The sequence below is a fragment of the Truncatella angustata genome (assembly GCF_020726525.1).
Source record: "Truncatella angustata strain MPI-SDFR-AT-0073 chromosome Unknown BKA67scaffold_7, whole genome shotgun sequence".
NCBI lineage: Eukaryota > Fungi > Ascomycota > Sordariomycetes > Amphisphaeriales > Sporocadaceae > Truncatella > Truncatella angustata.
In genome coordinates, this window is record NW_025763387.1 from 351,500 (window position 1) to 378,905 (window position 27,406).

The 27,406-nt window shown below is 49.7% G+C and overlaps 10 protein-coding genes across 10 annotated transcripts; 5 read left to right on the plus strand and 5 right to left on the minus strand.

The window, feature by feature from the left end:
- The first annotated feature begins 2,923 nt into the window (after window positions 1-2,923).
- Window positions 2,924-4,418, plus strand: BKA67DRAFT_360839 (Clr5 domain-containing protein). The gene is made up of 3 exons (XM_046096422.1): window positions 2,924-3,282; window positions 3,337-4,055; window positions 4,129-4,418. The coding sequence occupies exons 1-3, from the start codon at window positions 3,053-3,055 to the stop codon at window positions 4,221-4,223; spliced, it is 1,044 nt and encodes a 347-aa protein (XP_045954841.1). The 5' UTR covers window positions 2,924-3,052; the 3' UTR covers window positions 4,224-4,418.
- A 1,667-nt stretch (window positions 4,419-6,085) lies between these two features.
- Window positions 6,086-6,670, minus strand: BKA67DRAFT_661321 (uncharacterized protein; the record flags this gene model as incomplete). The annotated part of the gene is made up of 1 exon (XM_046107786.1): window positions 6,086-6,670. One exon carries the CDS (start codon window positions 6,668-6,670, stop codon window positions 6,086-6,088), a length of 585 nt encoding a protein of 194 aa, XP_045954842.1.
- A 262-nt stretch (window positions 6,671-6,932) lies between these two features.
- Window positions 6,933-8,690, minus strand: BKA67DRAFT_574536 (uncharacterized protein). Its single transcript, XM_046103424.1, has 3 exons — window positions 8,436-8,690; window positions 7,316-8,346; window positions 6,933-7,261 (listed from the first exon to the last, which is right to left on the minus strand). The coding sequence occupies exons 1-3, from the start codon at window positions 8,466-8,468 to the stop codon at window positions 7,177-7,179; spliced, it is 1,149 nt and encodes a 382-aa protein (XP_045954843.1). The 5' UTR covers window positions 8,469-8,690; the 3' UTR covers window positions 6,933-7,176.
- Window positions 8,670-10,508, minus strand: BKA67DRAFT_574537 (BCS1 N terminal-domain-containing protein). The gene has a single exon (XM_046103425.1). The coding sequence runs from the start codon at window positions 10,430-10,432 to the stop codon at window positions 9,074-9,076; it is 1,359 nt and encodes a 452-aa protein (XP_045954844.1). The 5' UTR covers window positions 10,433-10,508; the 3' UTR covers window positions 8,670-9,073.
- A 1,191-nt stretch (window positions 10,509-11,699) lies between these two features.
- BKA67DRAFT_360893 (uncharacterized protein) lies at window positions 11,700-12,803 on the plus strand. Its single transcript, XM_046096423.1, has one exon. It carries the CDS (start codon window positions 11,980-11,982, stop codon window positions 12,649-12,651), a length of 672 nt encoding a protein of 223 aa, XP_045954845.1. The 5' UTR covers window positions 11,700-11,979; the 3' UTR covers window positions 12,652-12,803.
- BKA67DRAFT_574541 (major facilitator superfamily domain-containing protein) lies at window positions 12,788-14,071 on the plus strand. The gene has a single exon (XM_046103426.1). It carries the CDS (start codon window positions 12,956-12,958, stop codon window positions 13,754-13,756), a length of 801 nt encoding a protein of 266 aa, XP_045954846.1. The 5' UTR covers window positions 12,788-12,955; the 3' UTR covers window positions 13,757-14,071.
- BKA67DRAFT_538384 (uncharacterized protein) lies at window positions 13,987-15,680 on the plus strand (the record flags this gene model as incomplete). The annotated part of the gene is made up of 5 exons (XM_046100456.1): window positions 13,987-14,007; window positions 14,073-14,376; window positions 14,933-14,949; window positions 15,015-15,182; window positions 15,303-15,680. The coding sequence occupies 5 exons, from the start codon at window positions 13,987-13,989 to the stop codon at window positions 15,678-15,680; spliced, it is 888 nt and encodes a 295-aa protein (XP_045954847.1).
- Window positions 15,681-19,836: 4,156 nt separating this feature from the next.
- Window positions 19,837-21,814, plus strand: BKA67DRAFT_522036 (uncharacterized protein; the record flags this gene model as incomplete). The annotated part of the gene is made up of 2 exons (XM_046098335.1): window positions 19,837-20,201; window positions 20,275-21,814. 2 exons carry the CDS (start codon window positions 19,837-19,839, stop codon window positions 21,812-21,814), a joined length of 1,905 nt encoding a protein of 634 aa, XP_045954848.1.
- Window positions 21,815-22,095: 281 nt separating this feature from the next.
- On the minus strand, window positions 22,096-23,193 carry BKA67DRAFT_574546 (Co-chaperone HscB, C-terminal oligomerization domain-containing protein). Its single transcript, XM_046103427.1, has one exon. The coding sequence runs from the start codon at window positions 23,089-23,091 to the stop codon at window positions 22,276-22,278; it is 816 nt and encodes a 271-aa protein (XP_045954849.1). The 5' UTR covers window positions 23,092-23,193; the 3' UTR covers window positions 22,096-22,275.
- Window positions 23,194-24,227: 1,034 nt separating this feature from the next.
- Window positions 24,228-25,304, minus strand: BKA67DRAFT_538387 (ankyrin repeat protein; the record flags this gene model as incomplete). Its single annotated transcript, XM_046100457.1, has 2 exons — window positions 24,228-24,880; window positions 24,938-25,304. 2 exons carry the CDS (start codon window positions 25,302-25,304, stop codon window positions 24,228-24,230), a joined length of 1,020 nt encoding a protein of 339 aa, XP_045954850.1.
- Window positions 25,305-27,406: the final 2,102 nt, after the last annotated feature.

Genomic DNA, 27,406 nt, shown 5'->3' on the forward strand with positions numbered 1-27,406 from the left:
GACTTGGTAAAAGAACCGAAGTAAACTAATTGAAGTGGATGAATGAGACGAGCAGTGGAATAGGCTAAGCATGGCCCATACTTAAACGAAATCCTTAATAGTGGTAATTGCTGTGGTAAGCTTACATAACACCGCGTAGATGCCTCAGAGATGAACATTCTGCGTAGATGAATTCGTTAGTAGCGCTGCTAAGTGAGTGACTCAGAAACATTGTGCCGATCTATGGTATTTGATAGGAGAAGCCTAGGGCTTACGCTGGTGACGGAATTATACCCCGGTACAGTAACACTGCCTGCTCAGATAAGATGGAATTGATTAGATCTAATCCTGTCCAATCATGCCCCCGGTACTAGTCGTCATGCTGATTGATCAGATAAGATGGATTGATTAGATAAGTTTCTGCCTAATCATACCCCTGGTATCAGCTTGCAATGTACTCCGTACACTCTACGGGCCACATGTGCATACTGTGCAATCAAATGAATGCCAATTAAATTGTCCAAGGCCCGAGAGAACTCCCCCAGGCCTCTCCTGACACGCGACTGACCTTGATGTAAACGGGAGACCACGGACACAGCAATTTACAAGACTGCATGTACACCAACAAGTATTAGTCGAACTGTAATGATCCATCTTGACTCATATTATAACCCCAGATTTCTATCCGAAGCACCTGGTAAATGAGTGGTTTTCGATATTACGCCATATCACGTCAGTGGAAGTCTTAGATTAGCCAGCCAGTAACGCCATTTAACATTTACATGTACCAGTTGGCAACTTCTAGATTCAGGATTGTTCTGTATTCTGTCTCCGGTTCAATTTCATGACACTAATCATGTAGTGGTTACAGCAAGTTCTAATCGCTCAGCACTGGTGTGGTGCGTAATGCCTTACAAGTGGTGGCCGGGTTGTTTGTTCTCTACCAGCGCAATTGATCATTGGTAAGCGTCGTTTATACTTTTCAGCATTTTCAAATAAGAAATAATAATAATAATATAAACAAGATTTACGAGCAGATGTTCGGATGTGACGGTGAGCATTAAACAGCGCCTAAGGCTTTTAAGACTGTGATCCAAGCCGGAAGCCAGCTGCGATGAGGTCACCGGTGCGTTAAAAATACATCTTCCTCTTCCCCCCGATGATACCCCTGTTCGTGGAGTAGGCTTCGGTATCAAACATCTGAGAATCAATGGGCCGGCCACAGGAAATCACACAATCTCTCATTGGAACTCGGAGCCCAGCCACTTGAGTCATGTCACACATTTCATATAACGACCATGCCAGACCATCCAGGCCTTGGTATCATACTGCGAGATACAGACGCTGCACGAATCTGTAGTTCAGGTTCATGCCGACTGGGTGAAGTGGCAGCCGCAATTGTGCGTGAAGGCCACCAGGATCCTTCATGCAAGTTCCCGGCTCGTCAAAAATATCGTAGCCAATGTTTCAGACGTAGAAGCAATTCAAGATATATGCGATAGTCGAGAAACTCAATACTCTTTTCCAACGCAAAGTCAAGTAGGCAACCGGCTAGTCATAACAAGACCACCCAGCCTCGTTCGAACATCTCTCTTTTTTGTACGTGTAGCAGCAAGCATCCAGTTTCCAGGGGTGACTGGCAATATCTCAGTGATATGAACCAAGAACCAAGCTACATTGAGGCCTTCCAAATGTGCGCAGTGTGGTTGGAGTACCTTGCGGCGCTGACTCTCAGCCGAGAATTCCGACACCGCTTATTTGCAGAAGCCACCGTTTTACTCTCGCGACCACACCGCCGCGTCTACCCCACACATATAGCAAGACGTAGGATTTATGCATCAGCTTAAAGCTTATAGATAGATATGGGTATCGATCCTCGGATATGTTTCTCGATGCCGAATGGACGGTTGGCAGGATGAGTCTCCGGGACCTTGCATTAGTACATAAGGGTAGTTGAGTTAGTCCAGCGCTAGCAGGTTATCCAATTCCATCAAAGTACTTCCACAAATTTGTTGTACTAAGCAATCGCATCAACTGCGGTTCAGTCAAGCGACTGAGAATAGTGATTGGTGACGCAGAACAATCACATTGCCTGGAATGTACCGAGATTTCTTGCATTTTTTCGTGGTGCATCACAGGCGACTTTGTTGCGATATGTTTCATCAAGTAGTCCTTTGAACCTTTGCGTGTTCTTTACCAAGATAAATCCTAGATTATAAAAATATGATTGGTCCCGAGAGAATGGAACGCTAAGCTTACGGTGATACTGTTATAGTCAACCAGGCTTATAACGATATCAAAGATGTAAGGCTCTATATCGTTACAACGAGGTATCGCTATAGACTAAACCCCGAAAATGATAAGGTGGGCTTGGAGCTTGTAAAAAGCATTACCAAATTATGTCACGTATACTCGGGTCTAGGATGTCCTCGTATAAATTTCCAGTTTTAAGCACCCAATATAAAAACTCCCCTTGAGATCCTTGTACAGAATTTCTGTCAAGTTAACGATTATCATTATACAGTAAATGCAAGGATAAATATCGTCAGCCTCGAGATAAAAACAAGAAATGCGCAGCTAGTAATCGTAATGTCAAGGTATCGTTATAAGGTAGAATCGTTATAAGCTCGGTTGACCGTAGACTCCTCCTGTATTACACTTCGCAGCCGAGCATTTGACCACTAACTCGCACGAGCGAGAGGACGTGGGACACTCGCTCCACCTTTCTTGGCGCCCGACTTGCCGTTCCACTGGGCCGTTGCCAAGCCATGTAATTGCATTGAATGCGCGGCGAATGCGGCCCTTTATCAGTCATGATACGGCATATGGCAACAAGCTACAGAGCCAATAACCGACGCCGGAGAGACCACTCATGACTGCGGAAGACCAGCCTTGCCTCACGCAGTACAGAGATCTGTGAGTTGGGGCGCAGGTTGGTACAGAATGTGACTGGGGCGGGGCTACAGTGCGCACAGGCCAACCATCGAGAAACCTTTACCAGTACTTGGCGGGCGGGAGGGCGGTTCCTTTGCTAGATTGCCGGGCTGACTTAGTTTCTCCACACATATTTTCAATGGCCTCACATCAAGCAGTCGCGCTTGACGAGCACCATGTCATAACTGGCCTCGGGAGTGACCAACATGCTGCTACAGCCATGGCAGTTGGTGACTCTCACGATGACCCCTTTTCGGCATCGGCCTGGGAAAGTCATCGGACCACCATTACAGACTTGTACCAAACCAAGAACCTGCCCTTAAAGCAAGTTATGCAGTACTTGAGATCTCGGCACGGTTTCAAAGCCACGTTAGTGCATATCCTCCGCTCCACAATGGACAAAGAAGAGGACTAAGGAAGCAGCATGAAAATGTACAAGTACCGCATCAACAAGTGGAATTTGCGCAAAAATCTTCGACACCGCGACGTCGAAGAGTTTGTCCGCTCTAACAAGACGCCCAAGATCCGGGGGGGCAAGGCTACCCCCCAGCGAATCGACAACTACCTCCAGCGGCGGAGGCGGGAGAGACCTGCCAAAAAGCACGGCCAAGCGGCACAGCACGTGGATACCCTGTATGATGACCAGAAGACAGACGGCGCCCCATCTACGGCCTTGTCCGTTGTCGCCAACAAAGTCCGACTTCCTGGGTCTTCCCTATTTTCCCCGCGCTCTCCAGATGGCCTCAGGTTGTTGGAGGGAAGCATTCACGCAATGCGGTCTTATACTTCGGGGCACTTCGACGCCAAAATATGGGTGCTTGATTCCCAAGGGGACCTGAATGTGCCTGATCGTGCTTTAGAATGGCACGGCACTTGGTACACGGTGAGACACCTTATGGAGGCAGGGAGAGCGAAGCAAGCTTTCCGCGTCGTGCAAAAGTGCAACCAAGTTTTCGGAGAAATCCTCGTCAGCGACTCGCCTAGATTTTTTAGCTCTGCCCTTCTCGTGTTCCTGGGCCTCAGCTCCACTTGGCCAGACCTGGCAGCCTCCGTATTACGGTATATGCACTCGCTTTCCCGAATCATCTTTAGAGAATCGAACCATCCCATGGTACAATTCCTTTCCAATATCTGCAAAATAGGTACGTTTATTCGAGACTCATAACACTTCATATGCAGAACAGTTTATTAAGAAGAAGCGGATTCAGGAATTAGGGAGCTTTCCCAACATGGGCATACACTCGCGAATGCTTCTGTCACTATTCTTCAGAAGTTCTTTCCACTCTATAGCAAAACTCATGTTGAGATAGTTATTAACATGGCACGGGACCTATTCCATCTCGGTATTATTAACGGTGACTCCGCAGTATTGCAAATCTTAACAATTATTCGGCAATTAGAGGCGTCGGACGAGGTGGACCCTTACATAATTTTGTCAGCCAAGAGAGAACTTACATATGTTTATCTGTGGATGAAAGACTACGCCAACGCATTGCGACTAGTATCGGAGGTATTGTTGCCAACTAATAGGTACGTCAAGTTTTGATTGCCCAAAGGCCGTGTCAGCAATCGCTGCTTGAATCGCCCCTACTTGCTCGTGCACGTGCAAGCGCGGATGTCAGCGCATGCTTTGCTAAATTATCTATTATTAGGGGATTGATTAAGGGTACTTATACTGAAGTTGTATCCTACCGGCTGTTGTTTCAGATTCATAGAGCTCTTGGGGATCACCAAGAGACCATCTCAGCTGGCCAGAAGGCGGTCGAGTTATGCGTCGAGATGTATGGCCTCGCAGACGATTTCACTGTCGACAATTTGGCTTCATATGAAAACTACCTGCGTGAGTGCGGAAATGACGATGAAGCAGACCAGGTGAAGGGGACTCTCAAAGGCGCCATGGATGAACTGTGCAGCGGCATAGAAGAGCTGGGACTGGACTGAGCATATCAGGGTTGTCATGGAGACATGGCAACTCGCCATATCTTGTTTGATCGTGCCGGCCGTGAAGTGTGAAGAGGCGATGGTACTGTGCAGCAAGGATATATACTACGGAGTAAGCAAAAGCCGACGGGGACAGTGAAGTCACAGAAATCCGTCATGTCAAGATTCCCATCCCACGTTTGGGGAGAGTCGCAAGGTATATGGCCACCGACGTTTGGCGGGCGTTCGTGGCGTGTTGTGATTTTGTTGGAGGAAATGAGAGCAACAGTGAGGCCTTTTCAAGCGGGAACGGTTATCCAACGGCGGTAGAGCCGTGATCTGTCATCTAGATATGTTACCGGATGAAGCGGGTTTGTTCCCCACTCTGTCGCGCGGTATATGGGTTACACGTTTTGGTGCTTACAAGCTTCGGGGAAGTGCTCCTTTTGCGCTAGGTAGGTATGTCCTTGGAGCGCTGGATTGGTACTCATGTGGGCGACCACGGAGGAATCCCCGGTGTTGTATGTTTTTGCATTTTTTGTGTGATTCTGTCCACACTACTCTCATCATGTAGGACTACTTTCGAAGACTGACGCGACCGGGCAACGGTATTGGCAGGGAGGGCACGGGTCCATATGGTTGCAAAAGCTGGAGCTCGAGTCGCTGTACGACACTTGGCTGCCGGGAGAAGGGCAGTACCCGTGGTGCGATTGTGAATATCGGTTCCTTGGTCCTCTGTGATCGCATCGGCGAACCTGGCGCAGTACAACAGTGTTAAGCATGGTATAGTCGGCATGGACAAGACAGTGGGTCGGTCTGGTTCTGGGCTCGGAGGAGGCCTTTTTCCCACCCTCTTTTTTAAATCACCTTGATTTCACATTAAATAAGCTATCCATACCGTTGGTGATTGCACCCGGGTAAACCGCATTTTTGTCCCGCCCGGCCAGCCACTCCCATGGTTGAGCCCGCGAGCAACATGTCTCCGGGGTTGGAGCAGATGATGGTGCAGCAGCTAACCCATGGGTCGACTAGCACTGCCAGAAGAGGTTGTTCTGCTCCTCTGTAGCCTTGAATTAACCTATACCAAATGTTGCAGCATGATTATAAAAGAATGCATGAGCCTAGCTTATCGAATTTGAACAGATATGCACACAGAATTTGCCGCCATGCAGAAATTCAGCTATTGAAACCAGATATCTCTTTACGCTTGTTATCCGACAAAAGTCAAGGCAGCCTTCTCCTGATAGATCTTCTAGGGCCGGCCGCCTATGATCCCAGCCAGCTCCGCAGCAACGTCCTCCGGCAGCCTCTTCGTGACGTCACATCTCAGGCCATCCACATGCTCGAACTCGAACAGCCTGCTGTTATCCATATAATCCCTCAGCACCTTCTCGTCGGTCAGCTTGCGCTTACCCTCCGTGCTCCTGCTGGTGGCCCTCCTCACATTCTCCTCCCTCTCGCACTCGAGATAGATCGGCACAAACCGCCTACAGGAGCGATTTGCCGCATCGTGGTACTCCTCGGCGACACTCTGGCCGAGCTCGTTATCCGACTGCCAGTCTGTGAAAACAATGATCTTGGCCATGTCCGGAGTGGAAGCCTCGCATACCACGTGTTGCTCGAAGCACAACCGCCTCGCTTCTCGGCGCTCGAGGTAGTAATCTGGGTGATCGCGAGGTAGGGTGACGACATCGATGAGGGTATGGTTGTCAATCAGGGCCGCCTTGTCAGGGCCGCCGAGAAGTTTGACGAGTGAGCGGGCGATGGTCAATTTGCCCACACCGGCAATACCATTGATCCAAACCAGCGCGCCTGGTTGTTGTGTTGTTTGCGACATTAGACGGGGTGCGAATTTTTGCCGAACTTGTCTATCGATATACAGAAGTTTCTTGCGGTGTCATCTGGCCGGTTCTAGTCAATGGGTATCAGTAAACGCCAGTGTAGAAAACTTGGCAATGTTCAGCATATACGATATTTGCTGTTGGACTTGCTCGTCAATAGATTGATGACTCATCCAGCTTGTGAGTCAACACATGTAGCCCAGTTCGGCCGACGTCTTGGAAGATGGGCTGCACATTGCATCGGAAATTTAGCCCACGATGAAATTTAGAATCTCGTCAAGATGCAAGCCTGGATTCAGTCAACTGGATTATTGTATCCTATCTACCTACAGTACAAGCCGAAGTGGTTCATCAGATGCCCGTGACTCCATGCACTCATGCGTATCATCCCCAATCGCGCCGAATAAGATCTTGGTCTATGAAACATCGTGTATGGAAAAGGTTGGTGCAGTCGGGCGGGTGGTATCAATTTGAGGATTAATCAGGTGGTCGTAGCCATGATTTACAAAGTCTCCAGCTTGTCAAGGATGGAGCGGGTGAACTGGTGAGTAGTGGCGTCACCACCCATGTCGCGGGTTCGGGACTTGCTATAGAGATTGTCAGCGATGCGTGGATTTATCAAGAGATGAAGGTGTACTGACCCCTCAGCGATGACCTCGTAGACGGCCTTGGAGATGCGGTTGGCGTGGTCGTCGAGGCCAAGGTGGCGCAGGAGCATGGATCCAGACAGGAGCAGAGCAGTGGGGTTGGCCTGGTCCTTGCCCTTGATGTCGAGACCGACGTGACGGCAACCGGGCTCGAAGACAGCGACGTCGCGGCCCATGTTGCAACCGGGGACGATACCGGGGCCACCGACGAGGGCAGCACCGATGTTGGACAGGATGCCACCGTAGAGGTTAGGCATGACCATGACGTCGAACTGTTGAGGCTTGGAGACACACTGCATGGAGGCGTTGTCGACGATCATGTCGTTGTACTCGATGCCGGGGAACTCGGCGGAAACATCCTTGCAGGTGTTGCGGAAGAGACCATCGGCCAGCTTCATGATGTTGGCCTTGTGGATGCAAGTGACCTTCTTGCGGCCATTGGCCTTGGCGAAAGCGAAAGCAAACTTGGCGATTCTCTCCGACTTGGGGCGGGTGATGATCTTGAGGGACTCGACGACGCCGGGGACGCTCTGGTGCTCGAGACCGCTATACTCTCCCTCGGTGTTCTCTCGGATGATGCACAGGTCGACGTTCTTGTGGCGGGTCTCGTAGCCGGGGATGTTCTTGATGAGAACAATGGAGGCGTAGATGTCGAGCTCCTGACGCATGGCGACGTTGAAGCTGGAGTGGCCGGATCGCTCGAGGGGGGTGTGGAGGATACCCTTGAGGCCGAGCTTGTTGCGCTTGAGGGAAGCAATGGACTCGCGGAAGAGCTCGTTTGCGGCGCCGGGGGAGCCAGAGTCGACACCGGAGACATCAATCTGCTCCCAGTCGATGGGGACATTGTCGGCCTTGAAGATGGTCTTGACGCTCTCAGCGACCTCGGCACCAATACCGTCGCCGGGGATGAGGGTGACGGTGTACTTGCTGCCGTACTTGGTAGGCCGGAAGAGGTCGGACTCGACGGTGGCATATGATCGGGCGGCAATCTGAGGCTGCTGGCGGGCGGCCTGTCGCGCCAGGCGCTGGAGAGAGACGACATCGTGAGCTATTTTCCCGGCATGTGACGACAGCGTGGCGAGCCATTGGAGCTCGAGGAGGAAGGGATAGTTACCTGGGCAGCTCTAGCAGAGGTTCGCGATAGCATCTTGCCGACTTCTGAGGAGATATCTGTGGGTAGAGGAGGATGCTAAATCGCAGAAGTGGTGACGGGGAAGTCAAAAGGTCGTGGGAGGGGCGGAAAGATGGAAGTCAATTCTCACGAGGCCAAATCTGAACGTGAACCCGAGTCCAAATAGCGCACCTGCAAAACAAAACCAAAACCTGGGCTAGACTAAGGTTAGGAAGACTAGATCCATCGGCAATGGCAGAGAAACCGCCGACCTTTCCCGACATCAGCCACGTTCCCGAGTGCACCCACTCTAATGTCCGTTTTTAGCGCCAGAAGAGAAAATATCATTATAAGCTGCATTGTACGACTCCGTCGCAGACTCGGGCAGAGCAAATGCAGGAGCAAATCGTGATGCATGCACAACTAGTCTAGCCGACTCTATTCATTGCTGTCTGGTGGTTTATTCCATGTCTCGTTGCGGGCACTCACGCCGCGCAGCTGGTAATGTCCCTGTAGTGTCTTCATGCTGTTCTCTCCTGGCGAGTCAGTCACGCACTGGGTATCTTCAAAATATAGTACAAATATGGTTTGCCATCGCCTGTGCAGCATGGCGACAAGTATTGATACACGGTCTCCAGTGCTCACCCAGATTCTCCCACGATCTTCTGGGGAATCAGTGCATCGGCCATGGTGATGGCGTCTTCCATGTTGTCTTTATGGAAGAGGAACAATCCCTGGATCGCAGCCGTCGATGTCCGTATCGGTGCTTCCCCAGCCCTCCCTTCAGCGAATAGGCCGATCTCATCAAGTCTAGCCAGAAAGCGCTCTTTTCCTGACCCATCCTCGTCCACATCGCCGTAGAAGTTGTCCCACATGTGTCCAGCTTGAACCCTGGTAGCCTCCCCTATGCGGATCATCATGTCAACACGCCCCGGCCGTATCAGAGCAGGGTCTAGGAGCTCAATATGATTTGTAGTGAGGAACGCGATGCGCTCTTCGCTTGCGGAAAGGCCGTCGAGCGCGTTCAACAAGCCCGAGAAGGTGACAGTCGGACCGCTGTAACCATCTGACCCTCGCTTCGTCCGATTTACAAAGGCTGTATCCACATCTTCCAAAAGCAGAATTGTCCTTTCAGGCAGCTTTGTGAGAAGAAAGGCGAGCTTGTCATCAGTGACACCAAGCTCGCTCAGATTGACCATGGCCACGCTGTAATCCAGCTCGCCCGCCAAGGCTTGGATGAAAGAGCTCTTTCCACTTCCAGGCGGCCCGTGTAGTAGGTAACCTCGTCGATACGGTATGCCCCGGTTACTATACCACTGCTGCCTCTCGAGGAAATCCTTCACGTCGCCAACAATGCCCTCTTTGATACCGTCGTCGAGCACAACACTGGATAGCGGCCTCTTTCTCTTCGGCGCACCGAGAGGCACCCAGTCGAAGTTGCGTACCGAGTAGACGACAGTCTTGCCCTCGTTGGCCTGGAGGGCGATCTCCCGCGCCTCGGTGAAAACATCCTCGAAGATATGTCGATGTGCGTACAGCGTCGTCAGCTGGACAGTTTCGTGCGGTTCGCCCGTGTTGAGATTCGACGTCGACTGCTTCTCCCTGTTGACAGCAATGTACGCATGCTTGTGCTTGACCAGATGTGTTCCGTAACCGGGCTGCAAAATGACATCGGCACGCGTCGCTCCGTTGGGAGTCGTAGTGGCCGCTGTCGCCACGGCAAGTTTGTTGATTCGCGTCAATCGTTTGGCGAGGAAAGAGCTGTACTCGCGGGGTTGTGATAGCCACGCAAGAATCCAAGGGTATGCTGGATCTCGCTTGCTGATCTCGACGTTGACAAGGAGCCGTCTCCGGATCATGCCTGCACCCGCGATTGTCCCCTTGCGCGCAAATGCCAGCACCGCACCGAGCGATGCGAGGCCGAAGCCTCCGGCGAAGACTGGGTTGTCGAGCAATGCATTGAGGTTGAGAAGCGACTGGGTTGTTGCGGCTTCAGACATGACGGGGACACCATTCCGTGGATGTGCATCAACGGGGGCACCAAAAAATCTCAATTTGGGACCTTGGAGCTCGTGCAGAGCTCCGATGCAGCAGCTAAAGCTCCCCCCCAAAAAATTAAGCTGACTAAGGACGGATGACGTTGCGAGTTTCTCCCAATTTACAGCTAAACAATGCAGGTATGCATACAACGGTCGCGAATCTTGTGTACCTCGATCGTACCACGTCAAACCATTTTGAGTGCTCTACTATGCTATTTATTCAATATAACGTGGTACTACCCGTAATTGCACTTACGAGCCTCAAAAGTTTCTTTTTGGCAGATGCTTCCGGTAAGCTTGAGACTTGCCAGCGTCGTGGAGCATAACAACTGAATTGGGGATTCCATGGCTCATTGCGTGCGCACACGGCTCTTGTACCATCTGCCGTTGCGCAGGGCCGAATATGGACCAGCAACGCTGTTACCATCCGCATAAATAGAAAGTTGACGGACCCAAAAGCATGTAAAAGTTGCATTGGTGTTCCTGGCCCGGAGAATTTTTCATATTGGCAGATTAATCTGAACGATGCCATCGCACATAAAGGTGATTGGCCATATTTTCCCGTTCTCGTTGCGACTGCTTCATACTTCAACCAGCAACTTTTCCTTTATGCTACAGATTGAATCGACGGTCTGCTGGAAAATAGAAGCACAATGAAAAATGAAAGGAATAGCTGTTCCGGTGTATCTTGCAAGTCATCATAGCATATTTGCACTTGGCTATTCAGCTCCGGTGGCTCAATCATTGTCCCAGCTTTCAATCTGGACGAAATGGTGAGATGGCCCATTTCTGCAGTTCTCATATCGAATTGTTTTCATGTCCAAAGTATTGTTGCCTTTGACAGGTCGATCAAGTGATGCATATTACCTGTCTAAAGACCGATCAAGCGACACGACTGTTTGTACAACATCAGTTCAATTTATGTTGGTCGGTAAGTCAATCTAACCTTAGTATGGTAGACAAAAGAAGACGAATTTGCCCCACCCAATACCTCGGCGTTGTGGTAATCAAGCCCTTCGAAGCATGTCAAGCAACCCGTTGGGGCCTATACAGTTTTTCGGGTGTTCACTAATCATGCCCGATACTGTTGGAGCATGCATGCAATCATGCCGGGTCCAGCTAACGTGCACGCCCTAATAATAACTGTCATGAGGACATCGAGGTGATTGGGGTGCATTGGTAATCAAATGGTCTTGTTAGCAATGTTTTGTTGTTTATTGTATTTATCTGAAGTTTTTGGGGAATTGGTTTAAAGAGTGATGGAACTGCCTGCTTTACCAGCGGAATCCCATTCACTGCCAATACTGATTTCTGCGAGTTCTTCCATCCGGTTTCCTACAATCGGCCCTCCAGTTTCTTTATAACGACTGTTTGTTTAATATTTCATCACCAAGTGTGAATGCGGCCCTCCTATTGCCATTCCTTACTTCCTTCGGCTTCTAAATCCGGCTTGTTGCACCCTCGATTCCACCATCCTATCCCAACCGGGCTTGAGTAACAGCAATACCATGGAGAGCACGACTGGAGTCCCACGAGAAGAAGTTCTGGCAAACATTGCACCAGAAGAAAACCAGCAGAGCCATGATACTTACAGTAAAGAGATTTCTATACGGAGCGCGACAACATGGGACTGGAAAGAAGACAAGCATAACCCTTACAATTGGTCGAAACAGAGAAAGAACATTCAGCTTGTGACTATGATGTCCATAGCCTTCACATGGTACGTTCGACAGCACCCCGATATTCCGAGTGTGTCTTTTCCCTCCCTATATTACCCTGAAGTTCGAGTAGTTCTGCATAAACAAGTTATCATTCTTTGCAGTTATTCGTGCTTGCTTTCTCATGAACATGTTACTCTGCAGTTCCTGATGGGCAGCATTCGTATCGTGGTAGCGAGTGAACTATCTTCCATTATATTAGTTTCACTGGGCAGCATCTTACTGACTTGGGCGCAGCTCTTTAGGTACATCAATTATCAGTCCAGCACATCAGCAGTTGATGCAAGAGTTTTCCGTTTCGAGCACCGTGGCATTCTTACCCTTATCACTCTACGTATTTGCTCTTGGGCTAGGCCCGATCTTCGGAGGTCCGCTCTCGGAAGTTGCTGGCAGACAAGCTGTATTCACCATAGCCGTCTCACTTGGTGGACTCTTCGCTCTTGGCTCTGGTCTGACCCATAGCTTCGCTGGCTTATGTATCATGAGATTTCTCTCTGGATTCTTCTATGGACCTAGCTTAGCTATTGGTTCAGGAGTACTACAGGAAACGTATCTGCCTATTGAGCGAGGACGCCCTGCAGCTCTGTTCATACTCAGCCCTTTTCTGGGCCCTGGTCTTGGGTGAGTGGATCGTGAGATTACTTTGGCACTAATTAACTGACTGTTTACCCTCAGACCAGTCCTCGGCGTCTTTCTCGTTGACAGGAAAGATTGGCGGTGGACGCAATATACACTCGTCTTCTTCTCCGTTTGGTGCGCGATATGTATGTTATTCTCGGGCGAGTCATACCACTCTCTGGTCAAGCGAAGAAGGATGAAGGAACTTGGGCTAGAAGTCCTTGAGAAGCCACCCCTCTCGGTCACGTTGCACAAGTTCGCGACGGTTGATTTGTTTCGCCCTATCCATATGATGTTCACAGAGCCCATTGTTGCCTTCGTTTGCTTATATGTTGCTTGCATATTTGGGACACTCTTCATGTTCTTCGGCACCTTCTTTTTCATCTTTGGGAGCACCTATCACTACTCCCTTATACAATCTGGTCTCGTCTTCTTAGCTATCGCGTTTGGATGCCTGATTGGAACTATGATGATAGGGGTTTGTGACGCACTGTTATATCGCCCCAAAGCTCGAAGATTCCCACTGCACCAGATCCCGGCTGAATATCGCCTATACCCCGCAATGATTGGAAGTATAATGCTTCCTATCAGTCTGTTTTGGTTCGGTTGGACTGCACAACCTGGAATCAACCCTGCTGTACCAATCACCGCCATTGTTCTTTTTGGCGCAGGCAACATCGGCTTGTTCATCAGCAGTATGCAGTATCTAGGTGATGCCTACCACGCCAGCAACATCGCTAGCGCATCGAGCGCCAACAGCTTGGCAAGATACACTTTCGCAGCTGCGTTCCCTTTCTTCTGTATTCAGATGTACACGGCAATGGGAACTGGCTGGGCTACAAGTTTGCTTGGTTTCGTATCACTGGTACTCTTGCCAGTGCCATGGATATTATTCAGATACGGCAAGGAAATAAGGAAGAAGAGCAAATATGAAACTGCGAGCTATTAGTGAGGCATGAGGTTGCGATCATTCGTCTAGGGATCTGCATTGAAAAGTATTGGATCAACGGCTGCCGAACATGCAACTTTCTGCATAAAGTACATTTCTTGGCCAACTATCGCTGTGCCCATTATGTGTCATTCACGAGCAAGTACCACAGTTGTTGTGGCACGTATGTATAAATATGGCAAATGGAGAGACAAAGGCTTGGCACGAATTCGACATAGTGATTATCTTCAATGTGTAGAAAAGCAATAGAGGTAACTGCCGAACTATTTATGATTAATAGTTTTCTATGTAGGGGCATAATATGACTTTGTGATAGCATGGTGGTCATGTTCTCATTGCTCGTAATGTGGATCACGCTTCATTTGAATTTCGACTACAACACATATGTTTCGGGAAATCAGAAGATCTTCCATGTGGAAATAAGAGCTCTCACATGGAATTAATGGAATCACGGCCAAGCTATTGCTCAAACTGGTATGGGCCCAAAATGGTTAAGCATACTCTCCTCAAATCAGTACCACATAGTTATCACTTAACATGTTCTGTCAAATTCAGCTTCACAATCAGTAACCTGGACGACCAACCCGTAGGATCAGACCAATCACAAACTGTGAAAAAAGGTACGTACCTCTCACATTAACCAGATCCGGCGCGGGTGATGCGCTCTAGGAGCTCAGGATCAGGCATTCAATTTTCTGCCTCAAAGGCAAAAACACAGTTAGCAATTCCAATCAGTCACCAATTCTAAGATAAATACACAGCTACCATCATTCAGAACTCAGCTTCCTTCATTCGATCTCACAATTTTGCAACTTTCATTCCTCAACCTCAAATTCATCAACCACATTCAAAGTAAGCTGTCCTCAACTCACCATCACGAAACCACCGTCAGTACTATGATTATTTATATTCCACTCCTTCACGTATATCTATCATCAAGAGAGATTCATTCACCCCACCTTTGCCATCCAAAACATGTTTTGAACAAACTTTGGCATCTTGCTCCCCCACGTCTTCATATTTGGTTCACAATCCAATACACATACATACAAAAAGAAATTTACCCACCCACTATCATGTTATTAGTGTCGATTCTGTCTGATATTTATATACCCCAAAGTTGTCAAATTTTGGTACCCTCTAATGCTCACGAGCAAAGCTGTTGATCGATAGTAGATCACTTTGACCGCAAGGTACGTTTGCCATCCTCACTACTTTTCAACCCATTTTCCCACTTGCTGACGTCTGTATTCAACAGGTCCAACACACTCCATTCCCCGATCATCGTCAGGTACATCACTGCTCTGATACATACGGTTGTCGTGATGGCCTCAGGCTATCCGCAAAAGTCACACTCCCGCGTGATGGCTTCGGTCTCCGCCGCAAGAGGCTTTCGTCCCTGGACCTTGTTTTCGGGCGAGGTATTGTAAGTGCAAGTCGAAAAAAAGCCCTCTGTCAAGTTTACTTGTCTTTTAGTCATCCGTGTGGGGCCTTGCATGCCTGGCTATCCCACAATGTCCGAGCGGATTAGTACCCAATCTTCTAGCGATGTTTCATTTGTTTGTTCATTGTCTGGGGGGAAGTTTGGAGAAGATCGTCCTCGGCTTGTGGCGTGGATTGCGTCTGCAGAGGCCTGACCTTCCCGGGATCTGCCATGCCTGGCCAAGGGGGCGTGTCCTCCTGGAGGGTTGTATCTCGGTATCGACGTGAGCATGTCTATCGCGCAGTGTTGGTTGGGCAGACCGAATTGGCTTCGCGCTCGGCACCTGAGAGATGTGTTGGTATAGGTGGCACTCTCATTCCCTATTCAAGTGACCAGATATCAGAGCCGGGTAAAGGCTACTCCCCCCACACACATAGGATGCTACTAAGTGTAGTTGTCTCTCCTGAGCTCTACCAGATGGGTGGAACAGCAAACTTGTGACGGATAGCACAACAGGGCTGATTCCCAGGTGATCTGACGATGGGCCTTTGACTCTTAACTGTCTTGCTTCGTTGATCAACAATTTTTTGTTTCTCAAGGCTCGGTGGCTGCCTTCCCCCAAAGCTAGCCCTCACACTACTTTTATTTTTTACTTTTGGGAGGTGAAGTCGGATCTTGCAGCCTCCTCGTGGTGCTTCCTGGAAACTCACCTCAGGGTGAGGCCAGTGCAAGAACGCAATTTTAGAATAGATAGCATTGCCTGGCCCTAATAAAATTAGACTTCTCAAACATTTCTTTAACTACAAGTCACTGTCTCAGTGTATGCTCTGTGCCTCTTGCCTCGTCCCCTGATAATCCTCCAATCCTGCTACAACATACTGCGAATCACTTGATCTCAGTCATTTTACACATCTAGGGCTCTATTCAATGATACTACAACCAGTTCTTCCTCCGTTCAAGTTTTCCTGTTTAGGTCCTATCTCCCTAACGTTTGTTGATTCGATTTCTCTCTCAAAACGACGATACAGGTGTATTAATGATACCAGTTTCCATGACGAACTTCTTGTGTTCACATGGAATTTGCGACCGTATCAAAGCTCCGATGCCTTGCCACTAACATCACCTGCGATTTCAAAGAATAGACGTCGTTATCCTTTTGAGTACTGCTGATGACACCGGCAACCATCCTCGTACCATGAAATCGTAGCAGTAGCAATTTCACGGCATGGTAGGGCTTTTTCAGGCTAGCCCAATGACTTCTATATGTGTTACAACCTCTTCATGAGGACACCGAGCTATAACTCTTACAGATGAAGATAAAGATATGTCGGCAGAGTATGAGACCCACAAAACATTACCGAATCCAGAATCGATCCTGGCGGTAGCTCTGGCACTTATCTATGGTGGGAAGCCTCACAATTATGGCATCGGCCACAAGAACATTGGCAGGATGCTAACTTTGCCAGGCAGTGGAAATACGGTCTTGTGCGAAGACAAGCAGCCGATGTCTCCTAATCAGCAGGATGCTGCGTAAGTCACGAGCGCGGAACTTTTTACCAAGTTCTTGCTCAAGCTCTTGTTTGACTTCAGTCAAGTCATCGGAACTGCTGACAGGTTGCTCAGCACCCCTGAATAGACAAATATCTCTTAGCCTCTTCCACTCAAGCATGGTCATTTCTTGTCGTCGGTCTTCATCATATCTCCACGTGGTGCGTCTAGCTTAAGCACATCTGTTTGCGACATCGTTGAATCCCGCTAGCTTCTTCACTCCACTGGTGGTCCACATTGTATAAATGCGCATGAGCCAAGCTCGCATGAACCACAATATTCCACGGTTAGTACTAGACTACCTGGTTGACCAATATCCGTGTGTGGTGGTATTGCTCTAATGACTACAGTTAGCGTTGTGACCGAACCAGCTATCGAGGAGGGACGTGATGTAGCATCACGATTTTAATTTTCGGTACAGCGACACAAAAACCTTCGAGTCATAATGATGGGATGTCAATTCCAGCGATCAGTATCAACAATAATGCAGTCTCTAGCACAAAATATTCAGAGTATTCTGCCATCTACAAATGCACGACATTAACCTCTAATGTCATAGATGCATTAGCGATTGCTTGCAAGGCTCAGTATAGTAAGCTTTCGTGAGTATTCACGAAGAGCTTACTATTGCTTGGGTCAAGGTATATATAACTTCATTGAACTGCCCGCACGGAGTGATCGTAACAAGCAAATAAGACCTGACTATTAGATAACCGAAGCTTTAGTATCCGGCTAAGATCTCTTGGCACTGCACGCTATCTCACACAGCGGACCAGGCTTATACTGAACTTCCCTGTTCCCTGGACCCTACCGCAGCTGGTTCCACCCCTCTTAATCCTTCACCCAAGTTTGAAAAAAAAAAAAAAACTAAGACCACCGCCATACTGTGGTATAGCACCATGTGCAACTGTAGTTACAATTAATTTCAAAGAGCTCATAGTGATAAAGTTAGTGCGCTACACTCTAAATTAGCATATTTCGACACGTTTTCGATTGTGAGTATCTCGGAGCATATTGCAGCATGTTGTGGGCGATGGCGAAGAAATTCGTAGGCGCCAGTCATGGCTTTTTGAAACTTATCATGCCATACCGCTTGGGTAAGTATGTTACGGGTAAGGCTTCACAGGAATATTCGCTCTCTAAGAAATCATTGACTTCGACAAAACAACCACTTTGACACTTCTACTCATGTTTTTGCGACCACGCGTTTACTGGGCCCGAATACCCACGTCTGCTTGGCGACCCCGCAAAGCCTGCGACTTGGGTGTTGCATCGGCCGCACATTCTCAGATTCATTGGCTAGGATGCACTCTCATAGCAAACCGATCTACTTGTAACCAGCGCTGCGCCTGCTCCTACGACAAAGGGATACCGGAGCCTGTCACTCGCATCTGGCTGCTGGCCACAAAGATCCTGTCGGGGCTTGCGAGGGATAGTTCAGCTCTGAGCCATGCATCGCCGAGGGCTGCGGATGGCCACAGATGTGTGCCAAGCTCTAAGCTATTTAGAAGGCGGCGGCTGAAGCTCTGTGCGGCACTGCGCCTGGAAACTTTTGGTGTGTAGGCAGGCGCTGTTCAAAATGAATCACGAATACTATGTATTAGTCAATAATGTCAAAATCTTTCCATTTATTGGGGTGCAAGCCCTCCCGAACAGGCCTCGTCACATCCAATATTATTTATCACGATGGGAATGCCAAAACGGGACTGAAGCACACCGAAAATCTTCCTGTCGCCTGCCCAAAGCTATCTTGATATTGTCAATGAGCTATCAAGTCTCGTCAAAGTCGTCTTCAGCCGCCAAATCCTAACGTGGACCCTCTTTGGAATCTACCCCCGGCGAACATCGCCAGCCAGGAAACGTCTTGAACGATGGCGTGGACAACATCCGAATCGGTTCCGGCGAGACCTCGCAAGCTCAGCAAAAAGTCGAAAAGAAACTCTGAACCTACTGCAGGACAATCACTCAGGTCGGCCCATGACTCGAGAGGCTTCATACAACCAGGTTGCCAAGTCCAGGGATATGCCATCCATGAATCTCAGTAAGTCCTTTGCGCAAAACACCGCTTCAACCCTGTGCATTCCATATGACGACCGCCCATCTGCCAGATCGTCGCGGAGAGGCAGCATTGCTTCGTGATGATCCTTCTGCCCCTTGTTGTCAACTTCAATCCCGCAAGTCGATTTGCATCTATGTTTCTCAAAGCCGAACCTCAAGTTTGGAGGGGTCAGAGCCGGCCGCTGTCATGAAAAGCCTCTAAACTCTATTCTATATTCAAGCTACACTCCTGTCTCACAATATCGTCATAAGACCTTGTGCTAGTCTTCCATCACAGCTACATAAGCTTCTTCTCTCATCCCCTAATCCGGTGGAAACCAACTTTGGGGTAAAGGGGCTCTAATTTCCACTGATGTCCCGTGGTGCGAGACGCTTGTGTTTGCTACAAGGCCCAGCGTTGGCAGCGGCACGCTGCTACCAGCTCAGGCGCTTCACAAGCGTGAACATTAACGATCTGATTTTGAGTCGGCCTCCGCGATCAAAGAACCCAGTCAGTGCCATGTCCGAAAAGGGAGGCTTGGTGTAGATTTCAATAAGAACCGTTGGCACTGACGTCTGAAGTTCCGAGATGGCCGCACTACGGCGGAGGAGGGTTACAGTCATTCGTCGTCTTTAATCTCGTTGCCCCACGCCAGCGTAGATCATCGCGCAACCCTTCGACCGGGGGTTTCCTAGGTTCTTAGCAGACGCTGATTGCAATTTTTCTAGAAACACTAAACACCTAAGATCTCGGTCTGCTTCCACTGTTGTACACAGACCGAAACACGATGGGACTTTCTTGATTTCTGTCTCATCAGTTCCAAACACCAAAACTAAGACGATGGGATCGGTGATGGGACCGGGACCGGCTTACACGCCACGAAACGGCGGTTTCGGAACCGATTCTCTGGCCGGCAGAAACACCACAGCCCAAGAGTTTACGATCCGGAATGGCAGGCCGACTAGCGTTGCCATCAACAGCCAGGGACCAATGGCACAACCCAGACGGACGCCTTCGATGACTCCTGGTTCCTACGCACAGTTCGACAACCGACCGATAATGTATAATCAAATGAGCCGACCGTCAAGCAGCAGCTCTAATGCCAGTTCCGTTGTCAGCAGAGACAGCGTCAACGAAGCCGCGATGCGCAGCCCTGCCAGTAGCCGGACGAGTTTTGGTTCATGGGAGGCACATCCTAGAAGACCGGAATACGGGTGGCAGCGACCGGCTCCTATCAAGCAGTACCGAAAGAAAGCAGTGCAGCCTGGCGAACAATTTGCCGCCATGCCAGATGAGGTCCTGGACCTGATTATGAGTAACCTAAGGAAATTACATATGGCCGAAGGCAGTTTCAGCTGTGCGACATGCATGATGCGAGATCTTTGCTCAGTTGCTTCAAGCAGTCGGCGATTGCTCAAGGTCGCTCGCGATGCCCTGTAAGACGACTCCCTGGTTCATGCATGTGCATGCACAATGCATCTGGCCCGAAACTAGTGCTAACCAATGCAGGTACGCAAACATCCAGCTGGTCGGTTGCGACTCGCCGATCGGAAAGAAGAAATACAAAATCAACCATGGGTCACGGATGGTGTTGCTTCGGCGCACGCTGAGGGCAAACCCTCAAGCTGCTGCTATCGTGCGCACTTTGAAGGTTCCTGCCCAGCCTCCAGGAATGGCTATAGACCAGTACATGAACCTGGTGGCCTCGGTTATTATGGCATGCCCGAACTTTGAGCAATTCCTAGGACCGCATCAGTCTTACGACCACAACTTCAACCGCTTGTTTCATGCCTTGTCAACACGAACAAAACTCAAGGAAATGACTTGGGTGGTTGAACCATCGTCCTCACAGCGACAACATTCACGACCAATGAAGGACACGGAGCCAGAAGATCTGTTTCCTCAGCAAAGCACAGCGTTCCTCGAACTCAATATGCATTGGCCACAACTCACCACTCTATCTATACACTGTCTTCCGGGAGCAGCTCTGACTCCCGTATCACTAGTGGCAACAGCTATATCAACCATGTCGTCCCTGCAGACCCTGCACCTATCACACTTATCCGAGACCTCATTCGATGATACTGATCTACTTGCATTACCCTCACTAAAGACCCTATCACTATGTAACATGCAAGGTATCACGAGCACTGGATTGTCAAACTTCACAACGCGCGAGACCAGTCAATCCCTGAAGTCGCTTAGACTACAGCACATGAACGTGGAATCCCTTCCTGCTTTAGCACGGATATTCATGAATCTTTCAGCTCTGGAATCCTTTACACTTCTCCAGTCTAGGATTCCTACTCTCCCAGAAGGTGAACTGATCTGGCTCTACCCTTATCTGGTGTCCAAGTCCCTGCGAAAAATCCACTGGGATATCACTGAGCTCGCAGCTTGTGCAAACCTTGCAGATTCAGTCCTTGCAAAGAGCATTGCCGCGAACGGCCTGCCCTCACTTCGCGTTTTGAGGACGCCAAATGATCCAGAGGGCATCTTTCAGAGTCTCTGCAAGCCGGTAGAGAAGATTGAAAAACCGAGTGACAAGTATCTCGGACGCGGCTTGGTCGCCACTATCGATGCGACCCCCGGCACACCTAAAACCCCAACGACTCCGGGTAAATCGCCGCTCAAGTCACCCAACGTCCCTCCATTCGGCTTCTTTGAGCCCAAGCAGTCTGGCGACCTGCATCAAGCCCGTCTTGCCGCGCAGAGACGGCTGGAAGACGCCCGCAGAAACCCACGCTTCACAGTAAATGTCGTTGATGAAGACGGGACCATCCTGGAAAATTGGGGCATGGCCGGCTTTATGGGCACGCTCGGATCTCGAATTGAATACCGCCTCACGCCAGATGCTGGTGCCTCTGACGAGAACGGCGGACTTGTCCAGTTTGCCGATATCGTCAGCGACACCCGTGAAGACCTACGTGACAGAGAGGGCTGTACTGGTCGCTGGAACAATTACGGCTACACCAATTACGACCGAAAGGAGAAGGAGAAGTGGTGGCATCCTGAGCGCGCCAGGTGGACTGAGATCCGCTTGTCCTAAAAGAAGCGTATGTGCTACGACCTCGTCATGATTCATTCTTAAATGGCGTCTATCTGGGATTCTCTTTTTCATTGCAACACATTCTTCGGCCTGCATCTTGTCATAATATCTTTTACTTTTACATGTACTTTTCACAGTCTGGCGTTTGGATTCTGGGTCATGGTTCAAAAACACAAATACATCGGCGTTCGTTCCTGGATACCCCCCAACATACACGGGCCGTCGAGTTACCCTCTAGTACATAGCGTTATTTTAATGTATAAACGGAATGATATCCTTCAAGGCGTCTCGCCCCGCGGTGATGAGCAGAAGCTCAACAGATGATAAACCAACACATTTGTCTTAGTGCGTAATGTCCATCGCGAACTGCCGACTTTAGAACTTCAGTGTCAAAATAGGCACGACGTGGACAAGATAAAAACGCCGATGGTTATACATGAAAATTACAGCCTCTATGTCTATCAATGCTCAAGCACGACGGGCTTCCCAGGCTCCCAATTATTTATGCTCTCTCTGATGTTTACCCAATACCTGAGCCTCACACACTCCCTCATTGCGCCCTCAAGGTCGTTCTCAGTGAAGCACTTCTCCAACTCGGCTATGCTCTCCTCTTCTCTCTCGGCATTCCTCGCCCTCAGCGGCTCGAGCTCGCTCTCCTCGGCGGCCTCCTCGATCTCCTCGCGAGCCTCCAGCACCTCCATCAGCAGCTCGGGGTCTTCCACCTTGGCCGTCTCGTCGTTGGCGACGTCGAGCCCGCGCAGGGAGAGCAGGTACTGGGCGCGCAGCAGCGGCGAGGACAGGGTCCGGAAAGCCTCGTTGATCCGCGCCGACGTGGCTTCCGCCCGCGACTTCATCTGCGGCGGGTGCAGGTCCGGGTGGGCCCGGCCCTGCAGCTGCAGGAACTCGCGCCGCAGCGCGCGCACGTCGACGCCGAAGGGCCCCGAGGGAGGAGGCCCTTGGGGCAGCGACTGCGGGAAGAACTCGTAATGCGTCTGCGGTACCGCGGTCGAGGGCGCGGGAGAGGTCGGGGAGCGCGAGGCCGGCGCGTCTGCCGTCTCCGCTGAGCGCGGGGCTCTTGTCGTCGTTATCGTGCGCGCCGCCGTCTGGGGTGTCATGAAGCTTCTCAAGGCGTTCGCACGTCTGGGTGGCGCATCGCGTGTGGGCGTTGCTGTGCGAGATGGTGACGACGCTGAGACAGAGAAACTGCGCTGTTGGCGTTTGCACGCGTCGCAAACGCGGCTCAGCTGGCGCCCATGAGGGAGAAGTGAAGTCCGCATTGAGAGATAGGTGGTTGTGAGGGTGATGTGGTTGCACAAAGGGTATTGTACACTGAGGCGACTAAGTAATACTGAAGCTTGCCCAGACTCCGGGAATGTTCTATAGTTCATGCGTCACCGGTCGAGGCTTCCGTTTTCTGATTCACTTAAAGCGCCCCACCCAACGCGCCTGCCGCCCTAACCAGAACCCTGCAGATGTTTCTAACTAACCTAGTCTAGGAGCGATTTTATCCCTTGACTCAAGGCCGTGGCAGCCGTGGCAAGCGAAGGTACACACGTTGGCCTGCTCGACTGCAAAACCAACGAATCTCGATAAATACTTGTTTATATTTTGCCGTTTGGTCCGTATTATTGAAGATTTCCTCCCTTTTCATGTCCGTTTCAATATAATCTTGACTAGCTCACGCGATTCGAAGGTTCGTTTCTGTTCGCGCTGAATTACTCCAGTTTAGTGACCCCCCATGTCCTGTCAATATAGCTGGCAACTGGGGCCATGAATACTTTGCAAGACAGTGTTGTTAGTGATGGACAGAGAGATGATAAGCGCCTCTTCCATAACTATTAGGTCCTATTCTCCCCGTCCTGGTTCATCTGAAGCGCAATATCGTGAACGATAAAGTCAGATTTCAACTCGTCTAACCCCACTGTATTGTAGCTTCGCCGCTCTATTGAAGAATAAATCAAGCTCTTTACGTTAAGCCGTGCAGTAGAGAAGGAGGCAAAACATTGCACGAGCCTGCTTTCAAAGCAGATCACCAAGTGTCCAACCATGATCTGCATCACAAGGCTTGCCGGAAGACCAACAATTAGAACGACGACAACGCATTCTATAATCAGTCTCACGCTGACCCGACACACTTTTTGCTTGCTTCATCCCATCGTCAGGTCTTCTATGACCAGTCCTGCATCAGAACGTTTAGATCCAGTATCGATCTTATCATAGAATGGTTCCTTCCACTCGTGGACTGGTTTGGCGCATTTTGCTCGTTATTAGAACCCATTTGGATGGACATCGGAATCTGGGTGCGGCACATCTGAGGGTAAGAAGGACATACCGTTTATGCCTCGTTTGTGTTGGGAAGTTTGGCTGCCATAGCTACTAAATACTGGTAGATAATTTCATGGACTACTCTGATCTACCTAATGATTTTGACCTCACTTTCTGTCCAACTCCTTGTTCTGCCGTTGCCAAACAAGATCTTTCCGCCAGTCAGCGGTCCAGTAGCTCCGGCTTCCAGCAGTAGATGCACGATATCCATCTCCCCGATCAAGTATGCACTCTGCATGGGTGTTTGTCCTCGACGACCGGCTGCGCTGTTGGGATCAGCACCAGCAGATAATAAGATCTTGACAATCTCCATGTTACCTCTGGAAGCCGCTGCGTGGAGGGCCGTTCCTCCAGAATAGAGACTCCCCGGTGCATTCACATCGACACCCTCACCAAGGAGAATCCTAACTATGTCCACCTCTCCAGCCAGACAGGCCCCCTGGAGAGCGGTGTAGCCACTAAACTTGCCTGGCAAGCCGTTCACATCAGCACCTCTTGCGATGAGGAGCTTGACCAAGCTAACGTGCCCCTCGAAGCATGCCGTTTGTAGGGCGGTGACCCCGGAGCTAGGCGATGCTGCAGCATTGATGTTGGCGCCCCTTTCCAGAAGAAGTAACACAGCAGCCTCGTGCCCTCCTTCAGCTGCAGCCTGAATCGGCGTACGGCCTTGGTATCTTGTGACCTTCTTTGGGTCGAAGACTGCGCCTGCGTCGAGTAAGAGGCGGATGAGACCGATTTGTCCTGCAGAATCATGTTAGTTGTCCAGGTTGAAGCGAGTTTCTGGTTGCAAGACCCTACCCGTGCCGCAGGCCAGCTCGAAAGCAGTTCGATAGATATTGTTGCCACCAGGGGCATTCACATTCGCGCCTGCTTCTAACAAGGCTCGGGCAACAGTTTCATGCCCTTTCATGCAGGCCGCCTGAAGTGCAGTTTGTCCGTAGTATCCGATAGCGGGCTCATTCACAATCTCGAGTTTCATGCGATTGTCCTTGTGCCGCGATAGCAATTCGTTTATACGTTGAATGTCTCCGTCACGGGATGCAAGCTGAAGCTCGGTCCAGCGCGGCTCCTCGTCTGCCTCTTCTGTTGGCAGTGTCGAAGGATCCCATCTTGCATCCGCGGGTGATGGGGCCAGACGGATCCGACCTCTTGCTCCCGCTATCATACTTGAAATCAGGACCAAGCTGCAGTTGAAAGGATGGAAAGTTGGGATTAGAGCTCTCACTATCTCCAGGGCTTGTTGATTTGGCCGGAAGGAACTCAGCGGTAGACGACATCTGCGATAGACCTGGCCGACTTGAGGATCTTTGAATTCAAATAATGTGTCGCGCTCCTACAGCAGTACTAACCCTCTGTCCACATGAAAAGTCCACCACAAATACGGATTGATAAACCGAGTTTGTCGACTACTTCAATCAACAGTCGCTAACCGTTTCCGAAGCACAAATTATGCAGAATATCATCCGTTGCCTCTCTATGTGCAGATTTCTGGCTGTTCGTGCATCTGCATGATGCACCTGTTTTCTTCGTTGGCTGCGCTCAACACACAGAATCTTGATATGATCTGTTTAAGTGTGCTACAGGACATGCAGGATAGTGCGACAAGGCCAAACTTGAACTTTGGTTGAGGGCCTGCCAGATAGGAGAAAATACGGTTTGTTCCATGCAATTCAATTAGTCCGTATGCATTGCATTAGTGCATGCACCTTTGAGGCACTGCAAGCAGCTTTCGTAACGGTCCTCTCACGTGAATCTCTCGCGGCAGACGTCGAGAGAACAGTGAAACAGTAGCCGACGTGTTGTAATGTGGAGAAAGAGAAAGAGAGGAAGAGCGAGAAGAGGTGACAAATCTCAACTGTCTGTCTGAGACGAGTGTCGAAAAGTCAGGGATCTTTGACCTTTTCCAATGTATCATTGCGATATTTTCTGTCACATACGAATCCGAAACTCTGCGTGTATTCAAAACAAACAGTCATGGCTGAGAAGATAGCATGTTTCCGCAAGGTTCAGACTCAGCTCGTCCGTAGAAACACGATCCTTTGCCTTCTCTTGCCGTTGAGTCGCCAACTCCTCCACTCTGCTCAATGCTCTGCGTGGCAAGTGGGACACATCCTGCACTAAAAGTCCTCATCCGCATTCCAGAGGTCGCTTGAGATTTTGCCAGAAGAATCCCATACAATGCCTCCGCTCTCGGCAAGCATCCATACTAAGTACCAAGAACCACACTCGAGACCTTTCGCGGGCCCATTCTTAGGGTAGTGTCTATGCCAATGAGCCCCGTGCCAGCCCAGCGCCGCCGGTTCACGGGCAGAGAAGAACTTCTGAGCTCTGTCAGGTCTCTCCAGCTCACAACCCAAAAAATTTCTTCCACGACAGGGAGTCGATCATATCGTTTTCATAACCTTCAAATGTGGCAATTGCAAGACCAATATTGGATAAACCGTCTGGCTCTACTTCAGTGTCTATTGCAATTAATGCTGAATTCTTCCAGCTCTGCAAGTTTAGTAAATCATTAATGTAGCGAGACGCTATGCGAAGTGGCGACATGATCGAAGGCTTTATGTCGAATGGCTGTTGTGCTGCGCATGAATAAAATGTCCTAAGTACAGGTCGAGGTCAAAGCCAATGCTATATTGGTTTAAGTAAGGCAGAGTGTGTAGTAGCCAAAGATACAGTTGGTTAAGAAGACCCAATTTACAGCCCCCGCAGGAACATACGTTCGTTTCTCGACCGGGGGGGGGGGGGGTTTACTCCAGGTATTGAGATAAAACGGGAGTCGAATGAAAGGCAGCGGGAAGGTTCAACCCTTCGCTGGCTTGGGGATATCGCTAATGCAACGATGCGTGTAACAACGTTCTAAGGAGCTAAAGTTGGGCTTCTGGGAAGTCGAGGCTCTCTTCACACCATCCCTCCTATTACACACACGTTGGCTCCCTTTATTTCTGTTGCGGAGTGTTCATGAATGATCTCTTCCTGCGTTTCAAGTAAACTCAAACATTGTGTATTGCCAGTGACCACGGTAACCTATAAGATGCGCGAATATTCAACGGAGGCATGCTGGCGTACAAGAACGAGACAATACAACTTGATTTAAACGCTATACATAAAACTCAACAAATCTCCTATCGAATTATCTATAACTTTAAGACAACGTGGTGTACACAGGAGTTTCTGCATTCATCAGAGGTAAAATATTTATCTATCCGGCCAAAGCATTTTCGACAAGCGGCTCCCTCTATAACCGCGGCTTGGTTGTGCCAGTTACTG

Coding starts and splice junctions, on each gene's coding strand:
- BKA67DRAFT_574536 (XM_046103424.1), bottom strand. CDS start 8,468: ATGCTATCGCGAACCTCTGCTAGAGCTGCCCAG. Junction 8,347..8,435: donor CCTCTGCTAGAGCTGCCCAG/GTAACTATCCCT, acceptor GTCTCTCTCCAG/CGCCTGGCGCGACAGGCCGC. Junction 7,262..7,315: donor TACGAGGTCATCGCTGAGGG/GTCAGTACACCT, acceptor CAATCTCTATAG/CAAGTCCCGAACCCGCGACA.
- BKA67DRAFT_360839 (XM_046096422.1), top strand. CDS start 3,053: ATGGCCTCACATCAAGCAGTCGCGCTTGACGAGCACCATGTCATAACT. Junction 3,283..3,336: donor CGGCACGGTTTCAAAGCCAC/GTTAGTGCATAT, acceptor CTAAGGAAGCAG/CATGAAAATGTACAAGTACC. Junction 4,056..4,128: donor TTCCAATATCTGCAAAATAG/GTACGTTTATTC, acceptor TTCAGGAATTAG/GGAGCTTTCCCAACATGGGC.
- BKA67DRAFT_360893 (XM_046096423.1), top strand. CDS start 11,980: ATGGAGAGCACGACTGGAGTCCCACGAGAAGAAGTTCTGGCAAACATT.
- BKA67DRAFT_574546 (XM_046103427.1), bottom strand. CDS start 23,091: ATGCGGACTTCACTTCTCCCTCATGGGCGCCAGCTGAGCCGCGTTTGC.
- BKA67DRAFT_574541 (XM_046103426.1), top strand. CDS start 12,956: ATGTTATTCTCGGGCGAGTCATACCACTCTCTGGTCAAGCGAAGAAGG.
- BKA67DRAFT_574537 (XM_046103425.1), bottom strand. CDS start 10,432: ATGTCTGAAGCCGCAACAACCCAGTCGCTTCTCAACCTCAATGCATTG.